Here is a 21,593-nt window from a genome sequence, read left to right as displayed (position 1 = left end):
CGTCGCTGCGTACTCTACGCCGTAGGCTCTGCGTTGGTGTAACGCGGAACCATAAATCAGCCTAGAGCAGCTCTGAGGGGAGACGGGAGGGAGGAGGAGGAGCGGGGGCTGCCGGGCCGCCGTCCCGAGTGTCTTGATGATTTGCTGAGCCTACCGTTAGTTTTTAAACTGTAAAAAGTGGGACAGGGGGGACAAATACATGATTTTGAAAAGTGGGGGGGACATGTCCCCCCTGCCCCCAGTGGAAATTGCGTCGTGGCACTAACGGCGTGCTGCCACTCACTCGCTTTATTTTATACTATTTATATACTTTTCCTACTTTTACTGTGACCACCAAATAATCTCGTTTCACTGTCCTCTCTCCACATCATCCACAACATCTAGATCTCAGATCTCAGTGAAATTCAGTGTCACAATGGCTCGACACGTTCATTAAACAGGCCAAACAGGCTGCAAGAAGCCACAGCGCATGCTCAGCAGGCTCATTCATATGCAAAAAAATACCATTTATGCTATGATGTGGGCGTGTAGAGGGCAGGATATGAGGCGGATTCACCTGCGCAACCTTCCAACTGGACTGTGATTTTTGAAGGGGACATTACGTGCAAGTGTGCGTGCACGCAGTTTTATAGATCCGGATTTTTTTTTGCGCCCGGCATTTTCGGCTTTTGAGTGTACGTGCAATTTTAGTATGACTCCTACGCAGTCCATTTTAAATGAGGCCCCTGATCTGTAGAACCTGAGAATTCAGTGAGTCTTTTCTTTAAACCTTGTGACAGGAACAAGATGAGAAGGTCAGGTAGCCCCACAGATCTAGTAAAGTGATCACAGAAAGAGATGAAAGCTGTTAATATCAAACAAGCGTTATCTCCACATGATGCATAGAGGAGTTCACCCCAAGTCCAACACCGTGAGACTCTATACAAAGCAGAAGGAGAGAGGGGGGGATTAGTGAGCATCAAAGCCACCATCCAGGATGAAACAACAAAGATCTAACAATGCATCAAGACGGTCCCTGATGATAAGCTGCTAAATCTCAGACCCCAGAACTCCAGTGAAGAGGAAGATGTGTGGAGGAGGAACCATAGTGGAAAGAGAAGCCAATGCATGGTATGTAGATGCAGATCTAAGAAGTGTTTGATATTGGGAAATCTTACCAGTGGCTGGAAAAGGTTGTTCTGAAGGACAACACTGGGGCATTAATCGTGGCAGCTCAAGGACAGGCCGTGAGCACTAGAGCGATAGAGGCCAGGGTCTATCTCACCGGACAAGAACCCAGCTGCGGATGGTGCAAAGATGTCCCAGACAACAATCCAGCACAGTATAGAGGGATGCAAGATGCTGGAAGATAAAGCACACATGGAATGCCACAACCAAGTGGCGGGAATAGTGCGCACATCTGTACCACCTCAAGACTGGAGATACCTCCACGGTGGTGGAGAATGAAAGAGCAAGGATCCTCTGGCACTTCCAAATTGATAGACTGGTGGTGGCCAACCAACCAGAGATCGTGGTACTCAGCAAAGTCCAGAAGAGAGCAGTGGTGATTTAAGTAGGAATCCCAAACTGGAGAAATACCAAATTGAGAAAAGAGGTGGACGGTGAAGTTAGTAGTGGTGCTAGTGCAAGTTGGAGCACTTTGTGTGACATACACATACAGGAAGTTGGCTGCCAAAGTAGTTAGTAGAAACTGTGTGGGTTGCCGATGATGTTTGACTGGGCCATGAACGTATACAGTGATAAACTCTTTATGTTTCTTATAATTAGTTGGGACACTAGAAAAGATTGAAAATAATTTAACAAAAGCGACATGTTAAACTAAAGCGTGTTCTGTAATTAACATCACAAGTACCATCAATCTTGCGATCAACCTGCCTATTTTAAGGGTTAAAAGTAATATCATGGTTTGCACCACACTCAACATGGACCAGAGAAAGCAAAGCATAGCATCGTCTGAGCAGATCAGAAAGACAATTGTAGACAAGTGTGTTAAAAGTAGAGGATAGAAGACTTCTAAGCATCTTGATGTTTCTGTGACTGCAGTTGCAAATTTCATTGCCGACTTCATTGCCGAGGTTTTTGCAGGGGCAGATCTACGGGGGGCCAACCCTAATTTTAATGTTCTTAAAAAGATACTAAAAACAAACTATAAAGATAATCTTTGGCGCTTAAAATACTTAATTATGGCCCTGTCTGTGTGACGGACCTCCTGCTGGTGCTGCTGTGTGGATGAGACGATGTGGCGGCAGTGGAGAGAGCGGGCTGGCAAACTTCTGTTGCCTAAAAAAGCTTCCATAGCCCACAGGTGATATTTTCCACGTATTTTTAAGTTCACATCAGGTTAAATTTATTAAACCAAGTTACATTTCAACCAGGACCCAACCGCCAAAGGTGACTGTTCAGTATGTCTGTTAATCGCTGGTCAAAACCGGCTATCATGTCTGAATTGTTGGTGTATCGCAGGGCTCTCAAGTCCCACGCACTGAGTGTGAGACATGCATTTCAACGGGTTCACACACTCACACACGGGATTTCTCACGCTGACAAATCATTAACTTTACCGCACAGAAATTCCAAGAGCCCATCTTACGACGAGTCAAAGGCAGACTACGCTGCGGTGCCGTGCGCCGCGCTCATACAGAGAACAGTAACTTATAGTTACTTAAAGTTATATTAGCAAAAAAGGGAGGAGTGACCAGAAAAAGCAAGCACGGCCACTGAGGAAAAAAAAAATACAATTCTGAGAAAAAAGTCTGAATTCTGACTTTTTTCTCAGAATTGTGTTTTTTTTTCTTCACTGGCCTGGTCCTCCTCCTTAGGGGGGCAGCAGTGCAACCTGATTTGAGGACGTTCCCCAAAACTCTCCAAGGAGCAGCAAAAAGAAGTTTACACATACATTAGAATTTCCTCGTACTGCGCTGATGTTGTCCGACACCACCCGGTCTCCACCTCCTGCCACCCCGTCTAATACAAATTTTAACCAACCAGAATAACTTCCAAAGAGATTCAAGGTGAACCCCAAGGTCAAGCTACAGCCGTTACTGTTTCAGCCAAAGTGGACTGAGTGGAAGACGACACCACGCTCGAAAGCAATTTACAAAAGCAGGACAATCATTTTTCAAAATCCATATTGACAAGCCACTAAACCTCTGGAAGAATGTTCTTTGGACAGATGAGACAAAATTGGAGATTATTCCAAGCAAGTCCTTTGAGGTTGAGACAAGTCCCTGCCTTAGGTACTTCAGCACCTTCTTTAATGTCAATCCTTTCTTGAGACATCTGAGAAACTATTTTCAGAACACAGCTACAATGGCAGACTAAATTCAGAAAGGTCCAGCTTATATGTCTTGGTCAGTCCAGCAGATAAATCACAGATCAAGCCAGCAGCAAATGTATTAATTTAAACGCCTAAAAGGATTTAAAAAGTGTGTGAGTTGGAGATGATGCTGGAAGATGGGAGGTGAGGAAATATGAGACCAAGAGGAAAGCCGTCCCGCTTGAGTGCCTTTGTAAAGCCTGAAGTGTCTCAGCAGAGCCGTGTCTTCAGGGGAGCCTTTGACCATCACCCTCCTTCCCCCACCCCCTGCATTCCGGCCCCCCCACAGACTTCCTCCACTGAAACGCATGAATGACAGCAGGGTGTGGGTGAAGGGCCGGGGTCTCCCAGCAGGTGTCCGACATCAGAGCACAGGCCTAGCGAGCTGAGGATGCTTGCAGTTCATCACTGAGTGCACGGTTGATCCTTTGTCTAAGCGGAAAAGGCCAGAAGCCCAACACATTACCAAACCTTTCATGAGCCGACAGGCTGAGCTGATGGACAGACGAATGGCAGGTTCAGGTATGAGCTGCAGTTTAGAGCAGATCTCCACATTGATGCCCTGTTTCCTGCCTGTCATCAGGCACGGACAATGTTTACAGCTCATAAACTCACACTGGATTTAAATGAACAAACCTTTTTAAGAAGAACAAGAGGTTTCCAATATTGCCTGAATTTGACACCACGCACTTTGTGATGAACATTTAATCTTGCCTATTCAACCCCCAACTAGAAAAAGTAGAGGCAATATAAAAAAAATGCATATAAAATATTCTTAATTTTACTTTAACTTTTATTATTTCTCTATAGATATATGAACACAAGATATGTCTTAAGTCGGTATACTTATATTTTCCTTGACCACTTCACTTTAGTATACATCTATTTTTGTATTTTGTGGCATTAAAACTTTTACCTGTTTTTATATTTTGGTCATCTTTTTTACAAGACACTGTGGTATTGAGAAGATCAAGCATTGTAGCGTTTCAGATGTCACTTGGTCCAAATATTTCCCTGAACATGTCTTGTGGTGTGCAACAGTACGGGGTTGTCAATGACTCATCTTTTATTTTTAAACTCTTCACACTTTCTCTACTGGAGGCTGGTCAGGGTGGCTTAAGGGACAGAAGATCACAAATGTCCATGTGCACTCCCATCCTTTATACTGAAGTTCTGCCAGATTCCTTGAATCAGTTATTGATATTATGTAGAGTAGAAGGAGAAATATCCAAAAACTTGACATAAACCTCTGAGCATTCACAGTTAAGTTAGTTAACCTTTCACTTTTTTCCACCTTTATTTATTTTCTCTTTTTTTTAATGTCGTCTTCTGTATTTCTCCATGTGTTTTTGAATAACAAAAACTCTCTCTGAATCCATGCCTTAAACAACCACATATGAAGGATTTTCTCAGGTATTTGGAGATGAAATGGAGATTTTCTGCCCATCTCTGCTCCTCAGAGTCTCAGGCTTTCATGGAGGCCGTTTTTGTACCAAACTGTCATTACAATCACCTTTTGACATGATCTGCTTTAAACAAACACTCACTTTGAAATGACACTATTTTCTTTTCTTTCACCTCCTTACTAGTGGAATGTGTTGCAGACTTGAAAAATAAAAAAGATTAAAAAAACAACAAATGGAATAAAATTAAGGAGGAAAAAAACATGAAACACCTTGGGCTCATAATGTCTCTACATAAATAAGAATAAAGCTAAATGTAAAAATCACAACTTTATTATTATTATTTTCAGTTTCTTTTAAATATTTTGCATGTTGTCCCAGTTTTCTGATTTGGGTTAGGGTTAATTCTCCAAAGCACTTCACAGATTGACTCTCATGAAATAACTTTCTCAATAATCGTTTTAGAATGAGCTAGGAGCTGAGAAGGAGACCGCTTGGACTGCACCATAATAATGACAGAAAAGAAAGAAAGATTCAGAAAAAGTTGAATGAACTGAAAAAGAAAGGGCACTTTTTGAACAATAGACTCTTTTTTCTCATGCCACCCATCCAGGACTGCAGGGAATGTGTCAGACAGCTTTGGTCCTCATATCCCTACAGGACGGCGATGTATCGGAACAGCTATGACTGTATCTTTCCACGCAGCGTCTGAAGTTTTTGGAAGCTGATATTGGCTTGATGGGATAATTAACACCAGTAGTATTCATTTCACCCAGTGAACATATAATTGCATGACAGTCACCAATGGAAACACACTTCAAAACATGATGTGGTAATGGTAGCTAGAAAGAAAGAATGGCGGGACTCCACCTACTATTTGACAACAGTCCATGGGAATATTAAGAAGATGTAATAGAAACACATACGTGGGAATTTACTTTAAATTTGGCATCCTGTGCTTGTTATACTGCACTGCTTAAGCTTTTCTGCTGTTTGTGCTCAGCTTGATATAATGCCTGTACCGTCAGGGATCACGTGTTCCCCTTCAGGGAAACTTCCCAGGATGTCTCTGACATCACTCATGTCCAACCCCTGAGATCATCGTTATCAGTGTGAGAGGGAGGGAACACTCGCAGAGCTGCCGTCTGGTTTTGGAGGACAGATGTCTCGTGTCAACTCGTTCCAGATGTGCCAACTCCATGTAGACACGGTGCTTCCTGTCCCGGATCAGGCATACAGCCAGAAAACCTCCACGGCAGCAAAGGCTGAAGCTGAGCCAGCAGACAGATACTATTATACTTTTTAAAGTTTTTTATCTCTGTCAAATTTGAGTGTAAATGAAAGCTTGAAAAATGTCATCGTAGGACTGATAATTACTAGGAAAGTAAGTCACTTATTTTGGGGATCTGGGGAGTTAAAAGAAGGCTCGGTCCTTTATAGACTTTAGAGTCCAATTAGAGCTTCCCCCTGCAAGAACATCCCGGCGAGACATTGAGAGATAATAACTTCATGATGTTGTCAATGCTTCATTTTGTTGGGTTGGTTTTTTTTTAATTCCAAGAAGAAAACTGCTCATTTTCTCACACTTTCAACTTTTACACATAGCCATTGTTTTATCTGTGGGCAGTTTCCTTTTTCAAGCTGGGTCCTCAACCAGAGCTCTGGGAGCTTGAGGGTTTCTATGCAGTATTTTTGCTGATGACAGTGAAATTATGGGCCCGTCCATCCTGGGAAGATCTGCTGGAGCCACTTTCCCTGCTTGCAGTGACAGTTCCAAGTGCTCCGTTTACCACTAGCACCACTGTTGTCTTCAACATCCACATCTTCTCCATCTGTTCCTTCAAATCCTTGATATTTCTATTTTCTTTCGTTTTATATTGCTTTCACTTTGGATCTGCTATTATGTGTCCCTGTTGTCTTTCTGCTTTTTTGTCTTGCTGCAGTAACATGTGAATTTCCCCATTGTGGGACAATAAAGGGAAATCTAATCTAATCTAATCACCACTGCTCTCTTCTGGAGTTTGCTGACCACCATCATGTCTGGTTGGTTGGCCACCACCAGTTTATCAATTTGGAAGTGCCCCAGGATCCTTGCTCTTCCATTCTCCACCACCACCATCTCCGGTATTGACTTTGGGATTTCCAATCCACAGGTAGTACAGATGTGCGCAATATTCCCACCACTTGGTTGTGGCATTCCAAGTGTGCTTTATTTTCCAGCATCTTGCTTCCCGCTATACTGTGCTGGATTGTGTCTGGAGCATCTTTGCACCGTCTGCAGCTGGGTTCTTGTCTGGTGAGTTAGACCCTGGCTTCTATCACTCTAGTGCTCACGACCTGTCCTTGAGCTGCCATGATTAATGCCCCAGTGCTGTCCTTCAGAAAAACCTTTTCCAGCCACTGGTAAGATTTCCCAATATCAGACTCTTCCTAGATCTACCGATGGCACATACCGTGCTTTGGCTTCTCTTTCCATTATGGTTCTTTTTCTTCTCTTCATCATTCTCTCTGGAGACATTTACTTAACTGGTCATATTTGGGGCCATCTTCCAGATTTAATCCTTGAAGGTGGTTTTGACGCTCACTAATCCCCCCCCCCTCCCTGCTTCCGCTTTGTGAAAAGTCTTACGGTGTTGGACTTGGGCTGAAATTCTCCCTACATCTAAAAGGAATGTCCTTGTCTTGACGTAAGTAGCACTAAGATCTTAGTGGGTCTTAAGCTGTGTTCACACTGTAGGCAAAAGCGATCCAAATCCCAAATGTACCAGGTTTTTTTTCTTCACATCAGACCTGGGTCAGTTTCATATTTGGTCCTAAGTTTGACATGTATCTGATGCTCTCTGTTGCAGCTCCAGTGTAAACTGACCTCAGGGTCTGCTGTCTATGTTTATGTAGTCGTCTCTGTAGTCCACCACCTAACAAAACTTCAAATTAAACTGAGCATTAAGACCTTTAAAGTGAACATAGCCTCAGAGTGCTCTTGTACAAAGATACATGTGGGTTGGTTTAAAAACAGCTCAGTGACATAAACTGGTTCCAACAAGGCACGCGTGATAAAAGCACTGCGTAAAACCTAAAACCTTTGCAATGGATGCATTTCTCAAATATTGCTTCCATAAAGCAAGCAAATATTACAAGACATTTTAGTTGACATGCTTTTATAAATGCATGGAAATTTGAAGGCATTCAAAGCAATGTTCTTTTTTAAACATTCTGAAACCCTAAAAACAATCACGTGTACTCAAAACTGCTTGTGTGCAGAGTTAATACTTGAAGGCTCTAACATCAAAATGTTTTTAGGAATTGTCAAAATAAGTATTTTCATTTCAATTCACAAACTCATATCATCACTGGCATCTAAAGCTTTCCCAACAGTACGCTGCAGAGGCAAGAATCATCCATTTAACCAGTCACTACATTGGGCGACCAAGCATCGCCCCTGCTTGTGGGGCATGACCAACAGTACACTCAGTATCCATACATTTCCTGTTCATATATAAATGCAGCCCATGGCTAAACCCTGTTTAAATTATTTATCCTCTAAAAACAACGCTGATTATGTGGCTGATCTAAATGAGATCAATTTAGCCCTCTGCATCTGAAGTGAACGTGAAGGTGGGAGCCTCACAGTGTCTCCTCAGCTTCCTTTACAGATGGAGATGGAGACATCTGTGTGGTCTTTTTCTATAAACAGTGAAAGGGAATAACAAATGGTGAAGTGGCTGGGACAGGGGAGGAAAAACACTCTGGACACGGATGCATTTACGTATCCAGAAGGAACATCAGCTTGTGCAGATTCTGAACAGATTAAACAAAAAGATGGGAGAGGGTAAATGGTCTGTTCTGTTTTGGACCCCTTAATAGTGTCAGGAAACAAAGCAGTAAGTGCGTATTATTATCAATATCATCATAATGTTTTATTGTCCATATGTGGACAAGAGGTACATAATCCAAATACAACAAACGTATATACTTGTGGTACAGACTTCCTGTTGTTCTCATGTTGCCGTGCCTTTTCGTTTTTTTAATCTTACACAAGGAGCTAAGCAGTCAGACCATTATTGTCTATTGTAAAACTCTATTGCAACAATCACTGTTAGAACATTCAGAGAGCCAGTTCTTATATACATATAATGTAACAGACATATGAAACCAACCCCCTCCAGCAGCTGACCATCAGGAACGGGCTTCTCAGATACTGATATAGATGATTCAAGCAAATATTTTTGCATTCCTTTTTTTCTTCGTCATTTCTCTGCACCTGTATAAAACAGATGAATCTCACAGTCCCATTTCCCTCCCACATTTAAGATGTTGATGTATTGTGCTTTTAGTTTTGGTGTTCCATTGTGTGTCCAGCTGTGGTTTAATAAGATGTAGGAGGGGGGAGTGTCCCCAATAGCTGTGTATCCTGAGATACTTCACTCTTACTGCCCCAAAGGTCGAACAACACAGCACTCAAGTGGTCTCATTCTGTTTTAAGACATATAACCGAGAGGCCAATGATGGAGAGATGATTTAGAATGAAAAAGGTTGAGGTTTGGGATGTTCATACCTCTCATCCAGAAAAAACCAATACAGCTGCCAACCTCTGATTGGACCATTTGATTTGTTTCTGAGTTTCTCTTTCCAATCAATTTGATATACAACATCAAAACTTCTTACTGTCAGGGTCACACCCGGTAGGTATTTTGAGCTCTATGGTGCGTTTCCTAAATCACTGTTAGCAGCTACTGGTCCGGCAGCGGCAAGGCAGGAAGTGGGCAGAGTATGGAGGACAGACCTGTGGGAGGTGTGTAGCCGTCAGACATCTATAATCCTCAGGACTCCCTCTATAGTTCCTGGCAGAGAAGATTCTTTCATGGACGCAATCCACATCCTCAGCTGTGCTGCTCCTCCCACAAATGCATGTTGCTCACTAATGTGGCTCCATTTCCAAGGGAAATAAACAGGCTTTCCAACGCTATGAGACTTATTACCATGAAGCATCGTTGCAATTAAGAAATAATCTACCAAACACATATTTACTTACTTGTTGTATTAAGGGCCAGTCCCAATCCCCCCCCCCTAGTCTTACTTTTCAGCCCTACCCCTAAATTGTGCGCGTTCCCGTGGGGGTAGTGGTGTCCCAATTCCTCTTTGCATGTAGGGGTAGTTTCATAATATTCACTCAGTGAATGTACATAATCACTCGCTTGCTCGTTTTTCAGATCTCGCCAGAATAAAGGCTGATTTATGGTTCCGCGTTACACCAATGCAGAGGCTACGGCGTAGGTTACGCGGCGACGCGCGCCGCACGATGCGCATCGCCGCGTACCCTACGCCGTAGGTTCTGCGTCGATTTAACGCAGAACCATAAATCAGCTCCCGAGCTGGCGGCTTGGAGCAAATTTCTTAACAGGCGTTATTTGGATAAACTGAGCCCAGGTTGGGGATCTTAAAGGTATTGTGACATCATTTTAACATGCTTTTAACACTATTAAAAGTCTTGGCCAACATCCCTCAAATGTGTCTAAAAGGGTGTAACAAGAAAAACTTCACTCCAGTACTCCATTCCTGGCTTTTTATGACAGTGTTTTTTTGCGCCGTGAAAAACGCGTCCTTTTCCCCCTTTCCTGTCAATCATTGCCCCGCTCCTCCTCCCAACCTCCTCCAACCCAACTGCTACACACTTCTGCCGGCGTCTCCACACACACGCGCGCACACCGAACCACAAACACCCACACACACAGCCCAGACAGGGTGACTACAGCCCGGGGATGAAGTCCGTGACCAGAGGACTCGACTGGAAGTCGAGTCCTCTGGTCACGGACTTCTAACAGTGGCGTCGGAGAGTTAAGCCGGGAGCGACAGGCGAAGCATGCACGGAAAAGCAGCACGGCAAAGTAGTCCACTGCAAACAATCATAAAAATAAAGGCATGCAAGCAGCAGTGTCCCCTTATCTTAAGTCCAGTCAGTGGCCGCGGGTCTTCTTAGCAGTTGTCCTCCGGTGATGAGAACAGAAGAGGCTCTAAACAGCTCCGTGTTAAGCCTGATTTATGGTTCCGCGTTAAATCAACGCAGAGCCTACGCCGTAGGGTTCAGCGTACGGTGCGCGTCGCCGCGTAACCCTACGCCGTAAGCTCTGCGTCGTGTAACGCGGAACCATAAATCAGCCTTTATGGTGCGCTGGAGAGGAGAGGAGGCAGGGAGCTGGGTGGAGGGGGCGGTGATTTAGCGGGTCTATACGTAACGGCCCGCCACCAAACCAGATGCGCCGTTTTTGCATAGTTATGCGGAAAATCCCAGAAAGCACACAATACACTGAATGTTAAAAGTTTGTTGTTTTTTGGGTGTAATTGATGTGAAGACACCCAACAAAACACAAAAAAATCAAGAAAAATTTGTTTTTCATGTCACAATACCTTTAACGGTTACTTTTACGCCTGAAAAAATATTAAAACTTAATAAAGTGGCATATTAACAGCGCTACAGCGGAAATTAAAACAGCTTTTAGCTCTCAGCTTCCTGATATGGTGTGAAGTATGTGCAAACGTAACTACGCAGTCGCTTACGTACCCGAACGTAAACCACACAGTGACCTAGCAAGTGGTGTCCCAATCCCTAGGGAAGATTACAAGGGCCCTACCGATGTGGCTTCATTTTGAGGGCTAGTGGTAGAAAGTAGGGTGAACATTGGGATTGGCCCTAAGAGGACTGAAAAAGAACTAAGCATCATGCTCAATATAGACCCCCAATCTGGAGTGTCACTCCACCCTAGGAATGTATCAACTGTGTGTGTGTGTGTGTAAGTGTGAGAGAAAGATAAAAGGATTACCTGTGTTGACTCTTAATTGACTCACATTCCAACCTCTGTTCACATATTTACTGACAATCCAACACCCCCTGTGTGTCTTACTGGTGTTTACTGACAAAGAAAGGCCCCCCCGGGTTCTGCGCGTCTGTGAGCATGTGTGTGCACACACACAAACGTATAGCTCTGATGATGTGATCACCGCAAAATATCAGGCGTCGACAAACACAAAGGAAGCAGACAAGACCTTCAAAAATGTTGTTAACAAAACAGCCCCCCTCCCCAGAAAAATCCAACAGACGCACCCTGACGGGAAAACCCGCTCTAAAGACACTTCAAAGAGGGAAGAGCTTCTAAACAGGGATGAAAATATAATCACACACACAACAGAACACGACATAGACTCTTGACCCAAGTCTGTTTTGTGTTTTGTGCTGAAAGAGATAAAGTGAGTTGGAGGAGTCATTCAGCTGTATAGCTGGACAGCCACAAGAGCAAGTGAGTGGACCTCAGCAGGGTTCAGGGGGCGTCACATTTTAATAGTGGGGGTGAAGAGGTGGAACTCCCTGAAATTGTGGGACCAAAATAGCTGGAGTGTGCCCAGAAAAACAGGACATTATATCATAATATATAATCTGACATAGAGCAGAATTTGAGCTCAAACATCCAACTGTTTTCTTTGAAACAAAGAACAGAACTCCTTTATCTGTCGCTTTACTCCAAACAGTTGATCAACTATCAAATCAGACCACTGCTATCATATATGTCTGTCTGTTAATGTGACTGCTGTGGTTCACATCTGTGTGCTGTTTTAAAGCGACCTGCGTGTGTGCAAGCAGGCAGGTCCGTTACAAAGTGGTCCATTCAGGAGTGACTTCCTAACATGCAACGTTCATCCAGATAACAGAGATCAGTGTGTGAAATGGGCTGGATCTTTATCATTTGGCTTTAGTTTCTGTATCAGGTGCACTTGCTTTCCCAAGCGGGTTTTTAAAACAATCCAAGTCAAATCTAACAGGCACAAACAAGGACCTCATGCACTATGTTTCCATGAATTGAATGTTTTACTTTCATCATCCACAAAGCCTCACAGTTCCAGTCCCCCACCATCATGTGTGCACTGTCCCGACATTACCAGAGTTTGTAGCAGTACATCATTCCCATCAAAAATTTGTGTCACACACAAGTCGCTAAACGGTTTTTCATCATCTCATAAACTTTGCATTTACAGGACTGTCTCAGAAAATTAGAATATTGTGATTTTCTGTTATTGCAATTACAAAAACAAAAATGTCATACATTCTGGATTCATTACAAATCAACTGAAATATTGCAAGCCTTTTATTATCAATATTGCTGATCATGGCTTACAGCTTAAGAAAACTCAAATATCCTATCTAAAAAAAAATTGAATATTCTGGGAATCTTAATCTTAAACTGTAAACCATAATCAGCAATATTACAATAATAAACGGCTTGCAATATTTCAGTTGATTTGTAATGAATCCAGAATGTATGACATTTTTTTGTTATTGCATTACAGAAAATAAAGAACTTTATCACAATATTCTAATTTTCTGAGACAGTCCTGTATTAAACTGCACCCATATGCTATTTTGATTTGATTATTGGCTGGTTTTTCAGCTCAGGCTCAGAAAGAAACAATCAGCCATCAAACAAATGAACTGGATGAAGAATCAATAACGATAAGAACTTTATCTCCTTCAGAGAGGAGGAGTCAGAACCAGAGCGTCATGAACATATAAAAGTACAGCACCGTGGAGTCCTACTGAATATCATCAACTCGTTCAATTCTATTTAACTTATCTAATCGTGTATTTCACTTTTGATAGTAATAATTGGAGCCATAATCCTTGTCGTGAGGGGTTTTCCTGCATGAAGCTGGAACTCACATGAACGCTGTCGCATCTCTCCTGGAAGAAGGAGGCGGACTGGTTGAGCCGCATCTCCGCGCTGGAGTCGGAGCCGGGCGGCAGCTGCTGGTCCCCCGCCTCCTCCCCGAACCCGAACAGCTGCTCCAGCTCCAGAGCCCGGCCCAGCACGGCCAGACCCAGCACACAGCTCCACCACGACCACCAGCAGCTCCACGGACTCATGTCTAACACTCAGCAACGACCAGCGGCTCCTGCACAGAGCTGTGCTGATGTGGGAAAGTTGGATGCAGGAATGAATGGATGGATGGAAAGGCGGCCGAGATTACAACCCGACAACTTCCGCTGATTATTTTCAAAATAAAGTGAGGTGCGCTCATTCAGAGCCGCTCATTCAGGCACAAGCGGTGCACTATGCAGGTACATTGTTGGAGCTATTTGTCACTTTTGCATTATTTAATTATTTATTATTTAGTTAGTTTTTGTGGGTTAGTTTTGGGAACACACCTTTAGTTTTTTTATTATATTTAGTATTGATTAAGTTTATTTTTGTACTTAACCATGCTTTTATTTTGAAGGTACTGGGTAGCTGGAGGCACCGGGTGAGATTACATGAACAGGACTATCTCAAGAAAATGAGAATATTGTGATAAAGTTCTTTATTTTCTGTAATGCAATTAAAAAAACAAAAATGTCATACATTCTGGATTCATTACAAATCAACTGAAATATTGCGAGCCTTTTATTATTTTAATATTGCTGATTATGGCTTACAGTTTAAGATTAAGATTCCCAGAATATTCTAATTTTTTGAGATAGGATATTTGAGTTTTCTTAAGCTATAAGCCATGATCAGCAATATTAAAATAATAAAAGGCTGGCAATATTTCAGTTGATTTGTAATGAATCCAGAATGTATGACATTTTTTTTTTTTTAATTCCATTAGAGAAAATCACAATATTCAAATGAGACAGTCCTGTATAGGGGTTGGCAGACACAGGTGAGGCACCTGGGAGGGCAGATGTTTTTTTTACCAAGGCAAGAGAGGCGGCAAAGGGCCATTGTTCTTTGTTTGATCATTTACCAATGGAATAAAAGCTCAAGAAACTTTATTTTTTGCCAGGACTTTGTTATATCCTGCGTAAATTCACTCCCTAGGTGTCTCAGTTGCCGTTTGATTTGACTCAGTTTATTATAGTTTGATACTTTTAGTTGTTTTTTATATATATATATATATATATATATATATATATATATATATATATATATATATATATATATATATATATATATATATATATATATATATATATATATATATATATATATATATATATATATAATTCACCTGGAGGACAAATAGCCACTACATACATCTTTATCATCACATAAGCACTCAAATGTAAACGTAGATGATATTTATTGTCTGATTAATATAATTCATTATTGCAAAATTGTATGTGTAATTGTTGAAGTATTTGAATCATGTAACCACACAAAGTTGTCTGTTCCTACCGCCCAAGAAACAACCACAAGTGTATATGAATATAACACATAAAAGTAAAGCCAGACAAAAATACACTTAAGGCCCTACGGAAGAGTATTAGGGCCAGGCAGGAGAAAAAAAAGAATAATATTTTAGAGGAGGAAGATTTTTTTTCATTATGCACTTCGAGAAAAAAGTCGAAATGTCGAGATTAATGTTGAGAGTACAATTTCGAGAAAAAAGTCGAAATGTTGAGAAAAAAGTCAAAATTTCGTGAATAAAGTTGGAAAGTTGAGAAAAAGGGTGAAATTTCGACTTTATTCATGAAATTTCGACTTTATTCTTGAAATTCTATTTCACCATTAATCTCGACATTTTGACTTTTTTCTCGAAATTGAATTTCAACAATAATCTCGACATTTCAACTGTTTTCTCGACATTTCGACTTTTTTTCCGAAGTGCACAATAAAAAAAAATCTCCTCTAAAATATTTTTTCTCCTGACTGGCCATAATACTCTTCCGTAGATTCCCTGCATCAATTAGCCTTCAAACGTGATCTGATCCTCATACATAACAGTACAATCACACTGAGCCTCAGCTGATATCAATCAACTATGGTTTGTTCTGTGGTTTTGATTACAGCTAATAAATATTAACACTGCTGTAGGCAAGAGTAAGGGAACCTTTGGAGTTGACAGCGTGACAAATCTCCTCATGCGGCAGTGAGTTCAAGTGTTTTTTAGTGGTTCAAAACATGCACATGTTCAAGAGGACTTTGTGACCACAATAAGAACTGCTTCAGCTGGGAAACATCTGTCAGATCTCTCATGCACAAGGCTGGCTGGATGCTGCACATCTGCGGCTGATCGTGGTGAACAGTAAATTAAAATGCTTGATCGTCTTCTACAAAACAAAAGAGCTAGAAGTCAAACTTCCAAATCCATGTCATTAACTGGACTTTAGTTGGAAAATAACACTAATTAAATGAACTAACTTTAATTGAAGTATTTAATCAATAGGTTCAATTCATTTTCCATCAGTGCCATTTATGTGTGATGGGTGTATTTCATAAAGATGCCAGAAATGAGAACCGTTGGTGCCATTAGTTGAAGTCTGTTATTGTGACCGAGATGAAGATCCCATGACCTTCTGTGGCAAATGAAAGCAGAAACCAGTCAGTTGTTTCTTCTTGCCTTCATATATGGAGCAGGTTGACATGAAGTTGTTATTAAGGCAGAACTTTTTATGTAATTTGTTTGTTTGTTCTTTTGCAGCTTGTATCTGCTGGCACCACGCAACAAAGACCTTTTATTGGTCATTGCTGGCCAATTGTTTCAATATGAAGCTATGTTTTCAAGACAATGAGCCTATGGGGATTTAAAACATCCTCCAGGATATGTGCATCACATAAATATCCAAGGACTGAATGATTCCACAGCAGAGCATCTCCACCATCTTCTGGCCACGGAGTGGAAGTACATGTCCAGGTCTTTCACTTCACCTCCTCATTGCCTGCTGGCTTCCTCTTTCAGAAACTGGATAAGGATTTTTTATTTCTTTCCAAGGAAATAAATCATTTTTTATCATAATTATAAGCCCATAACTCTGGACAACCACACCCTGTACCTCAAAGGTCTCTGGACACCTTTGGTTAGTTTGTTTTATTTGATAGAATAAGAGAAGCTCCCATCCACTGCCCACCTGCAAGTTCTGACCCTCAGAGGCCCATTTTTTAAATCTTTTTTTTTTACCTGTGGTTGCCATGGATATATTACCTCAGCAGGTGTGATATTTTCATTTCTCCCCATTTTTATCTCGGTTGATAGAAAAGCACCTTCTGACGGAGCTGAAGGCTCGAGAAGAGGCTGTTAACGGACTTTGAGGGAGGAATGTGAGCTGACCTTTGAGGCTCAGTAGGTACAGAACATCCTTGAACTGCATCATGTGATCCGTTTCTGCTGTCAGTGTCCTCCACTTGGATCAGCCAATCATTCGTGTGGATACCGAGTTAATGCTCAGGTATTCGGTTCGGTTTTTCCTGTTTTTCGGGCTCAGTTGTCAAACTGATTGGTTACACAACCATCTGCTCCGTCTGCCTAGCTAATGTGTCCGTCCTGCTCCGGTCCAGCTGACGAATCATTGGAGTTGCAATAGCCCTGCATTGGATTAGGTTTTGTTTCTTTCCTGTCATACCTCCAGGACAGTTGAGCTTCAAGGCAATGTATTCATAACTAGTAACTGAGGAAATCAGCTGGGATTCATAGTCATTCATAATGACTTCTCTGCCATTCTTGAAAACTAATCGGGCATTACGAGAAGTCTGCACCATGTATGTGGTCTATTACCCGCAGAGTAGTTTCCAGCTTCATATCATGTGTACAGAAGAAATATTACCACCTCTTCAAACATGTGTTGTTTGCGTAACAAATGAAATTGCAATGAAAACGTTTGTGACTTATGTAAAAGCCTTGTCTGTAAAACGGCATGAGGGCTCTGACTGTTCAGCTGCTGCAGATGCAAGAGGACAAGGGCCAACAAAACATAGAGCTTTGCAATATTTATGTTCTCAGGACGCATGTTGTGCTGGCAGAGACGTGGCCACGCGGCTCCTGCAGACCGTAAGAAGGAAAGGAAAAATCTGTCATCCATGAACATCATTTCTACCATATAAAAGTATTTATTAACAAAAACATCTGTTTATGGTTTCACTATTATCATTCATTGATTGATCAACTCTTTAGAATTTTCATCCATGACATCAATAATCTTTTCTCTCTCTTTATTTGGGAATAATTATTATTCTCTACAACTATTTTACGACTTGAATGATTTTGCAACAGTAGTTTTAAATACTCATTAAAAAGCAACCACTGTGTGTTGTAAATAGTACATACTTTAAAAGTGTGTTAGGTCATAAGACCGCTGGTGAGACCTTTGTGCTCTTACTTAAGTTAACTTGACAAGTTAGAAAATACCAATAATAATTCTGAACATATATGAACACACTCCCATGTACCATATATGGTGGTGAGAGAACGTATTTAAAACTCAACGAATTAACTAGTTTTCAGAAAATGTATTTATCTGATCTTCATATAACCCACAATATGAAACAAATGTGATGTGAAAGTGATTACTCACAAACTATTATAATGGCTCACATATTTAATGAACGCAGCCTTTAAACATCACAATGCTGGTGGAACAAAAATACATCAACATTTACATTAGATTTAGTATCAACATTGTTTCTATTATTCTTTTTTAGTGAACTTTGAGTTTCCCTAATCCAGATGTAACTGTAGAACGTTTAAACTTGCTTTGCAGGTACATCTTTCTAGATGTGTGTCTGATCTAAGCTAGAATTCCCCCAATACTGGAGTCTCTACATAGAAATGCAACCGGTGGAACGAATCATTTCCTACAAGGTGGAGTCTGATTCAAGGATTCAAGGGTTCAAGGAGCTTTTATTATCATTTCAGCACATGTTAGACTTGAGATGGAACGAAATTTGTTTCCATGGTCCCGGAGCAAGCCCTGTAAGAAGAGTAACAAAAAAGAATAGAAATAAATAATAAAATGATAAAAACAGTAAACAACAGTGTAGCACCATGTAAATGAGGAGACGACAATATTCTGTGCAACCATTGCAGTGCAAGGTAGCATTGTCCATGGTTTTCAGAGGAGGGAGGGGGAGATCCAGGCAGGGAATGAGGGTGGGGTAGGGTGGGGGTTAGCAGGGACTACAGGGGTCCTCCAGAGTTCAGCAGTCTCACAGCTTGAGGGAAGAAGCTGCTCCTAAGTCTGGAGGTCCTGCTCTTGATGCTCCGCAGCCTCCTGCCTGAGGGAAGAGGGACCAATAGAGCATGTGTGATTGTGTCCTTCATGATAAGGGAGGCCCGTTTCCTGCATTTGGAGGTGTAAACGACCGTGGTGGTGGCTAGGCTGTGTCACTGTGCAGCTTTCACCACCCTCTGCAGAGCCTCTTCTCTGCAGCAGAGCAGCTGCCGTGCCCGACGGTGATGCAGGAGCACAGGACACTTTCCACCACACATCTGTGGAAGGAGGCCAGGACTGAGCTCCCCAGTCCAGCACACCTCAGCCTCCTCAGGAGGTAGAGGCACTGGTGGGCCTTCCTGAGCAGGCTGGAAGTGTTGGTGCTCCAGGTAGGGTCATGAGGGATGTGTACATCCCCAGGTAGGTGAGGCCGCTGTCCCTCCGATGTGCAAGGGAGGGGGAGATGTCTGCCCCAAGATCATCTCCTTGGTCCCCTTTGTGTTGATGCAGAGGTAGTTTTCTCTGCAACAAGCCTCCAGGTGTTCCACCTCCCGCCTCTAGTCAGACTTGTTGTTGTTGGTGATGCGTCCAAATACAGCTGTGTCATCTGCAAACTTCACAGTCAGAGAGCTCAGATATCTCGCTGAGCAGTTGTGTGTTAGCAGGGTGAACAGGAAGGGGCTCAGCACAAAGCCCTGGGGGGATCCTGTGCAGAGGGTGATGGAGCTCCCCGACAGTCTCTGGTTAACTGCCTCTCTGCCATAAAATCCTGGATGACACCAACTTTCTCAAAATTAGTTCCGCGGATAGTTCCTATTTTCTGCCATAACTTTTGATTGGTTTGATATAGAGAGTCGTGGGTGGTGTCATTGGACTTAGTTTTGAGTCCTTGACTTTTATTGGTGAAAATTGCACGCGTGAGGGCCTGTTCATCACTGCTTGCAGCTTTAATTATTATTATTATTATTATTATGGAGGAGGAGTCGTCGTGGATCCTCACAGACTGCGGCCTGGCTGTTAAAAAGCCCAGGACCCGGTTGCAGAGGCTCGAGCTCAGTCTGAGTGTTGTCAGTTTCTGAACCAGAGTCTGTGGTCTGATGGTTCTAAAAGCAGATGTGAAATCCACAAAGAGCAGGGAGACATACAAGTCCTTGTTCTCTAAGTGGTTGAGGATTGTGTGGACCACAGAAGAGATGGCGTCCTCGGTGGACCGGTTATTCCTGTATGCATACTGGCGTGGGTCCACAATGAGCCATAACCAGTCTCTCGAAGCACGTCATGACTATCGGGGTGAGGGATACCGGCCGATAGTCATTCAGGCCCGTCACTGTGCAGGTTTCAGGGATGGGGATGATCGTGGCGGTCTTCAGGCACGTCGGGACCGCCGCCTGTTGGAGGGAGGAGTTGAAGATGTCCGTCAGCACCTCCGTCAGCTCGTGTGCAGCTCCTCAGCAGCCTCCCGGAGATGTTGTAAGGACCAGCAGCTTCGCATGGATTAATCCTCTGGAGGGTCCTTCCCCCTGCTGACTGGGGTCACGCTGAGAGGCTGTTCTCCTGGTGGAGGGGTGAGTCTGGTGCTGGAAGGGGTGTTTGATCCAACATTGTATTCATAGTTTTAGGATTTCTATTTCAATTCAATTCAAAAGTCCTTATTTCGAACATGATAGTGTAAGTAAGACACATGCTTGAACATTGAAACAATGAATGTGAGAGACACCCTTTTTTTTGGGGGGGGGGGCACTCAGCAGTCAATTTCAGATGGACCCTCGTTATTAGATATCAAAAATCTCGACGTATTTAGAAGTTACATCAATTAATAATAAGAATTGTACACGCTATAAATATATATTGTGGCATAGCTGAGTATAAATTAGAAGATACCTGAGTGATTATCGCCATGTGCAGTTAGTTCCTTGTATATAATCACTATTGACCCTGAGTCCCTGTATTCATCTGTACATAAATGGCTATATTATTTACAATGTGAACTTATATACACCATTGTACAATCTAGCATTCTGACTCAGATATTTCTACACACATTAAAGCATACATTTACACATGTACTTGTTACTGTCCATATAGATTCACACATGTCCACATACATATATACAAAGAGATAGATTAACATGTCCAGTGTTCCACGACTGTGGGGGGTGCTCAGTGAGTAGGGGGGTCCTCTGTTAAGGGCTGTCCGGTCTCTGTATGATCGGAGCAGGAGTTTGGTTCGCATTGCTGGCAGTAAGTCAGACTTGTTCCCGGTGCATGTTGGACTCCGGCAGGGTTGCCCTTTGTCACCGGTCCTGTTATGGACATGATTTCTAGGCGTAGCCAGGGGCCGGAGGGGATCCGGTTTGGGAACCTCAGGATTTCATCCCAGTATGTGCTCGGGCGGTTTGAGGCAGAGTGCGACGCGGCAGGGATGAGAATCAGCACCTCCACCGGGAAAGGGTGGCGTGCCTTCTTCAGGTGGGTGGCGAAGTCCTGCCTCAGATGGAGGAGTTCAAGTATCTCGGGGTCTTGTTCACGAGTGAGGGAACAATGGAGCGGGAGATTGACAGACGGATCGGTTATGCGGTCGATGTACCTGGCCGTCGTGGTGAAGAAGGAGCTGAGTCGAAAGGCGAAGCTCTCGATTTACAGTTCAATCTACGCACCTACCCTCACCTATGGTCATGAACTTTGGGTAGTGACCGAAAGGACGAGATCGCGGATACAAGCGGCCGAGATGAGTTTCCTCCGCAGGGTGGCTGGACGCTCCCTTAGAGATAGGGTGAGGAGTTCGGTCACCCGGAAGGAGCTCGGAGTCGAGCCGCTGCTCCTTCACATTGAGAGGAGTCAGCTGAGGTGGCTTGGGCATCTGTACCGGATCCTCCTGGATCCTCCCTAGGGAGGTGTTCCAGGTATGTCCCTCCTCCCTAGG

The 21,593-nt window shown here is 42.8% G+C and overlaps 2 protein-coding genes across 2 annotated transcripts in view; one reads left to right on the top strand and one right to left on the bottom strand.

Annotated features, from left to right (window-relative positions):
• The window catches only part of LOC133447342 (nidogen-1-like), a 65,809-nt gene extending 52,122 nt beyond the window's left edge, over positions 1–13,687 (bottom strand). The window contains exon 1 of the mRNA XM_061726017.1: positions 13,427–13,687. Within this exon, the coding sequence (XP_061582001.1) occupies positions 13,427–13,630 (204 nt within the window). The 5' untranslated portion in view covers positions 13,631–13,687. The remainder of the gene's footprint in view (positions 1–13,426) is intronic.
• Positions 1–21,593, top strand: part of pold4 (DNA polymerase delta 4, accessory subunit) — a 223,616-nt gene that overhangs the window by 15,771 nt on the left and 186,252 nt on the right. The gene's annotated exons all lie outside the window — the stretch shown is intronic.

This window comes from Cololabis saira, chromosome 1 (assembly GCF_033807715.1).
Source record: "Cololabis saira isolate AMF1-May2022 chromosome 1, fColSai1.1, whole genome shotgun sequence".
NCBI lineage: Eukaryota > Metazoa > Chordata > Actinopteri > Beloniformes > Belonidae > Cololabis > Cololabis saira.
The sequence above is the reverse complement of the archived record's forward strand: the minus strand, read 5'-3'. Positions and strand labels throughout refer to the sequence as shown.